We start from the raw sequence: 5840 nt of genomic DNA on the forward strand, positions 1-5840 counted from the left end.
TGCTTGGCAAGAAGCCTGTACTGCCCATCTGCATCCTTAGCCCTGACAGTGGCAGTGAGAGCCAGAACGAACAAGTATTTACAAGTATGACGTTTACAGTTAGAAATTCACATATGTACAGTTTTGAACTGTTCAAGTATGTTTCAGTTGGACAAAGTGCTACAGGTCACATTAAAAAAACACATTAAAATAAGAGGAACTATTAAAAGAAATGGTGGCAGTCAAATGTTGCCAGCAACTTGTAGGTGGTTGCAGTATATGCAAGATCTAAAACTTGAAAGTATCTGGAGCATTGCCCTGAATTTGGAAAGTGTAGCTGGCAGCAGTAGATTCTGGTACAACATTTTGGTCTTCCTCCTCCTAGAAGAAACAGAAAGGGTTTTTAAAGAACAGTAGCATTTTAACCTTCTACTGAGTATTCTAATAGAGAAGTGGAAAAAAAAAAAGTCCTGCAGCCACTTACCTCTGCTGAGAAATATTTCTCAATCAGGGTGGATGAGGCTTTGTACACTTGTTCATTTTCATGTGACTGGAGAGCTTCAATTTTGTCTAGACCCCCACACTCCTCAATCATGAGGCAAAGTTTTTCAGTCTCATTAATCTTCTCAGCAGCCTGCAAGAGACAAGTACAAAGTAAACTCAGGAAAGAGGTGTGGCACCAGCCACTGGATAACAACTAGCAACACCCTGGACAATGCTCGAGTATGCTGCATCCACATACCAGAAAGATATTAAAAATAGCATCCAGGATAACTAGCACAGTCTTGCTGTCTTTAGCAGAGAGGAGATTCAGCAGGGGTTCAACAACACCAGCCTGAACGAGGTACACAATCTGGTCAATTGTTCCACCACTTGTGTAGTTGGTCACAGCCCATACAGCTTCCTTTTGAGATTTGAAGTCCCCCTGTGAAGGCAGAAGCAGTGTATTTGAACACTGATAGTGGTAGTAATAGTGAAAGCCTCAGCACAGTAAACTTTAGTTTACCTTCCTCAGAATGCCAATGAGATAAGGCACAAGACCATGGTCTACAACTCGCTGAATCTGATCCTGACGTCCAGCAGTGATGTTTGACATGGTCCATGCTGCTTCTTTCTGAATGTTGTGTTTATGGTGAGAAAGGAGACTTGGAAAGACAGCTAGTGCTCCCGAGTCAATAACAAGCTGAGTCTGCTCATCAGTACCAGTGACAATGTTTCCTATGGCTCTTAATGAAGGAGTCTGAAACAAATATGGAAATAGTACTTAAAAAAATTGGTAGCATCTAATTCATGTTTGAGCAGATACAGCCTTACTGGATACCCCTCTGCTCTAGCCTTCATGGCATATGCTATGTGCTGGTGAGTTTTAAGCCCCTCATTAGCATTACAGTTGCAGACAGTAAATGTGCTACAGCTGCACACCTTCCAAGGCCAATCTGTAAACAACTACCCTGACAGGGCTTAAGAAAACTATCTCCTAAGAGTATATTTATAGTGTGCACAGATCCCATTTCTGAACTGTTGTGCTGGCCTGAATGTTAAATCCATTGATGATGTAAAGAAGCTCAATATTCATCAACAGCAATTGTCTGTGTCTCATGTGGGGCAGTTTTCAGGCAAGAAAGAAGCTCAAGTCTTACCTCCACAAAAGCTAGAACAAGCAATTTGTGTATGAAAAGAGCTTTTCAGTTACATGGACACTACTCTAACTGCACTTTTCCCACCCCCCTCAAGCAACAGCAATTTGCATGTCTTACCATTATTGGCAGTTCACTACATCCCAGAAGTTTCACAAGCTGTGGCACCAGTCCAGTTTTCACTACAACTTCTATCCTGTCATTGGAGCCATCTGTTAGGTAGGAAAGTGCCCAGCATGTGTCTGCTAACACCTCAGGATCATCATGGTGCAAGAGCCGAACCAGAGTTGGCAGAATCTGCTCAATGGCATCTATGGGTGGTGCAGGATTCTTGTTACGACACAGGTTTGAGAGCGTCCAGGTCACGTTGCGTAAATACCCAGACTGCAAGAGTGGAAATAAATGGTTAGCAGCTGCTTAGTTTACTTGCTCATTAGTAATTATAATCGAGTGATACTGCACACTTACAGCCAGAGAAGAGAGATCAGGAACAGCCAGGAGACTCAGCAGGGGCTCAATGGCACCAAACTTAATAACCAGGTCTCGATAGGCAGAACCGTCCCCTGAGAAAACAAGGCCAGCAGGTGAAGACCCAAAGAGTGGAATGTGTGCACACAGAACCATTGTGTGTTAGAGGACAAATTTGCCTGCTGCTTAAGAAGGGCTAGATAAAATAAGGACAAAAGCACTACTGCCATGGTTAAGTCACATGACAAGCATGTGTTTTGCTAGTCAAGCCACTGAGCTTTGTTTCTTTCTGTTAGAAAAGGATAGTTTTTTTTCTATACAGCTTTTCTTAGAGTTCATAGCTAGAGGGACTTGTGTTTCTTTGAAAACATATCTAAGAATACCACTAGAAAAGATCCCCTCCCATAATATGGGACTTCAAAAGCATCATAATCATTGGTTGCATGATAGGGTTCTATAGTATAATGTTGATGGAGTGGCAAAGTTTGACTGAATTATTCTATTGCAAGCTGCAAAATATACTTTATAAGTGATTTTAAAAATCTCCAAGGAAAAGCTTTCAGAAAGCTCCAATCAAACAAGGCTTTTACTGAGCTCTGTGTGAAGACTCACTATTCTCTGTAAGGCACAGCTGTTGGAAACTACAACATGGCACATATGATATTTAGCTACACTATTCATTCGGACAGGTTTTTTTTTAAGACTAGGATCCAATACTGGCAGATCCAGTAATCCTGAAAGGTGCACAGGAAGATTCAGTATATACAACTTTCACATCAGCAAGTAGCTGTTTCAGAGCAAAGAATGTTGGCCATCACATACACAGTTATGGGAGCCATCTGCTTCCTCCCTTCCCCGTTTAGTTAACACCCAGAGCAGAGCTCACCGACAGTCACAAACCATCCAGTGAGACATGTGGAAAAGCCCTGTGGCACCATGGTTATGTGGCTCTGCCAGAGCTGAACTATGGAAGCAATCCACATAGCAACCTGCAGGTTGCCAAGTCTTATTGCACGAGACATCTTATACCAGGCTGAAGATGAAGGATTATGTGTAGCATACTCTAAATTGCAGAGCATGTCTTAACTTGAAAACCATTACTGCAGGTTTCCCAAGCTAGACAGGCTGTGTGACCTGTCAGTAGTAACATCCTCCTATTTAGCAAGAGTTGTGTAGCATAGTGACATACCTGCAATGTTTCCCAGGGCCCACACAGCCTGTTCACTGATGTGAGTGTGGGGAGAGGCCAGCAGTGAAATAAAGGCTGGAATGGCCCCTCCATCTACTACGGCCTTGGTCTGCTCCGACGTGCCAGAGGCAATGTTGGTAAGTGCCCAGGCAGATTCAAACTGAATAGGACTACAGTCTGCTCTGCCCAGGAAGGAGACAAACCTGGGAATCAGACCAGCCCGAATTATGTTGTCTATTGGGGGCTGCTTCTCTCTTGAGAGGAGTTTCCTGAGGAGGAAGTCAAACAGAAAGAATTATTTTTTTTCTGCAGAGATGTGAACACATTAAACAGTCTAAAAAGACCCATATTTGAAAAAAGACTTTGCATTGCCTTAACGTTTAGACATGACAAGACAAAGGAGAAATACAGACAAGTTGAACACTAGCTTCCTAAACCTACATTAACATTGGTTTTGGCATGTCTTCACTACACAAAAGCTTCTGTTCAGACTGAAACAAAGCAGACCTGAAAGAGTCATAACACATCTCAATTGCTAGAGGCTTCTCAGCAGAGGGAGGTTAATGACTTTCAGCAGCAGCACCACAGTAGTAGAGAAGCTTGCTAAGGGAGATTTTAAATTGGGAAGAAAAAAGTAAACCTGATGTACTTCAAACCCCAGTCCCCTTGCTGTTCACATTATTCTAAGGTGGATGGCTGCACTCAAATATTGCACTCAGGTGTTAACAGTTCAAAGATATCTTTATTTGCTATACCAAAGGGTCTATTACAATTACTCCTACAACTCTAAGACTAGCACTTATTTTGCCACCTCAAAACCACTAGAAAGAATTACTGCTTCCAAGTAAAACTTTTGTGCATATAAACCTTCAAAAGGCACACAGTTTTAATAAAGTTTTGACTAGTGTACCTAAACATAGTACATAAGGCTGACTCAGGTGTTTGTTGAAATCCCATCTGGTCAGGGCAGCCTCAGCAGCTGCTATAAGCAGACACATCAGCTCACAAGCCAGTTCTTTCACCTTGCCCAGTTACTGGCTGGCACCTCACCTGGCAGCTTGAGTAGCATGCAGCTGAAGCTCCGTATTATTGCTATTGACTCCTTTGACTATGTCTTCAACTGACCAGTGTGCTGAAACCTGCACAAAAAAAAGTTACATGACACATGTCTTTCCTAACACAACATTCTGTGACTGCAGAGGCCTTCTGTACAATACTATGAACAGACCAGCTCATAACCACTTCCTTCATTAAGAAATCACACCACTATGTGATCCTCCAAAACCTCATCAGCTGCAGTTCTATCTGCAGTCACCTGAACTTCTGAAAGATTTTTAACCAAGTGCTTCACATCACTGTCACACCAGGCTCAAACACAACAGCCTAAGCTACATTTTAAGAATGTTATCCATTAGAGTTAATAATACAGACTTAAGTGGGCAATGTACATGCAGTAGTGCTGTCCCCCAACATGAGAAATGTATGAATAGCTCCTACACAAGCTTATTTTGCAAGACCTCCAAGCATGCCTGTTCCAAGTACCTACTTACCTGATTGCTCCTGTTTTCCTGAAGGGGAGAAGTAGCATCATCTGGTAAAGTGCTAACATTTCTTCTTTTCAGCATCTGGTCATCTTTCTTAGCTTTCCTCAGCTCTACGTTGACTTCAATGCGCCGCCTTCTCATTTCCTGGAGGATACACATTCATTGTAAGTTCTCAGCTTTCACGACTCATACTTAAAGATGTATTGGCTAGTTAAAATACAAACTACATAGAAATACTCACTGTAGTGTCCTTTCCTTTGTTCTTGAATCTGTTCAGCCGAGCTACTGGGGTATTGGCATTCTCATTAGTAGACATCTTGCTTATTTGATTTTTGAGAGGCAAAGATAAAAACAAGCCTAGGAGCAGAGCAAGGAATAAAGTTTACTTCAAAACAGTCAGATTTAAAAGCTGGGACCAAGACACAAGAATGAGAAACACTTGCACATTATGAGATACAACAGCCTCTGACTTGATAGAGGACACGGGTAACACAACAGCTGTCTCTTTAAGCACCATGTTAAAGCAATCTTTAACATTTAACACAAAAGCAGTAGAAATACACCTCGTTCTACAACACTTCCACCTACAAGCATTATTAGAGTCACTATTCTTAGCATCAATACTGGTCTTTCTTCCCATAGGGAGCACACATTTCTGAATACCGATTTTCACTCTCATAATGCACAGGCACTGCACCCAGTCCCTCCCCGACCCCTTTTGATGGGAACAGCGAGATTCCACACGAGGAAGATCCCTCGGGGAGGCTCTGCCGTGCCGGTGCAGCCAACAGCAGCAGCTACACTGATAACGAGGCATGCCTCTGCACCTTGGTCTGCTCCAAGCTCACCCACAGCAGAAGGGCTGGATTCGTTCGGGCCACAACCCAGCCGGAGCTCACAACCGGCTCCGGGACGCGTCAGCTCCCCTCTAAGCAGGGACTGCCTAGACGGCCGTGGAGGGAGCCCGCACACGGACTGCCGGCGGAGCCCGGCCCCTCCCGACAGAGCAGCGCGCGGCCCGCA

General features: G+C 43.4%; 1 protein-coding gene across 1 annotated transcript; it reads right to left on the minus strand.

The window, feature by feature from the left end:
- Positions 1 to 267: 267 nt before the first annotated feature.
- Positions 268 to 5169, minus strand: KPNA2 (karyopherin alpha 2 (RAG cohort 1, importin alpha 1)). Its single transcript, XM_008948320.1, has 10 exons — positions 5059 to 5169; positions 4824 to 4961; positions 4324 to 4412; positions 3274 to 3542; positions 2085 to 2179; positions 1737 to 2000; positions 986 to 1219; positions 722 to 904; positions 464 to 613; positions 268 to 360 (listed from the first exon to the last, which is right to left on the minus strand). The coding sequence occupies exons 1-10, from the start codon at positions 5131 to 5133 to the stop codon at positions 268 to 270; spliced, it is 1590 nt and encodes a 529-aa protein (XP_008946568.1). The 5' UTR covers positions 5134 to 5169.
- Positions 5170 to 5840: the final 671 nt, after the last annotated feature.

This window comes from Merops nubicus, unplaced genomic scaffold, assembly GCF_000691845.1.
Source record: "Merops nubicus isolate BGI_N331 unplaced genomic scaffold, ASM69184v1 scaffold34629, whole genome shotgun sequence".
NCBI lineage: Eukaryota > Metazoa > Chordata > Aves > Coraciiformes > Meropidae > Merops > Merops nubicus.

Coding starts and splice junctions, on each gene's coding strand:
- KPNA2 (XM_008948320.1), bottom strand. CDS start 5,133: ATGTCTACTAATGAGAATGCCAATACCCCAGTAGCTCGGCTGAACAGA. Junction 4,413..4,823: donor AGGAAAACAGGAGCAATCAG/GTAAGTAGGTAC, acceptor TTTTTTGTGCAG/GTTTCAGCACACTGGTCAGT. Junction 614..721: donor CTATTTTTAATATCTTTCTG/GTATGTGGATGC, acceptor TGTCTCTTGCAG/GCTGCTGAGAAGATTAATGA.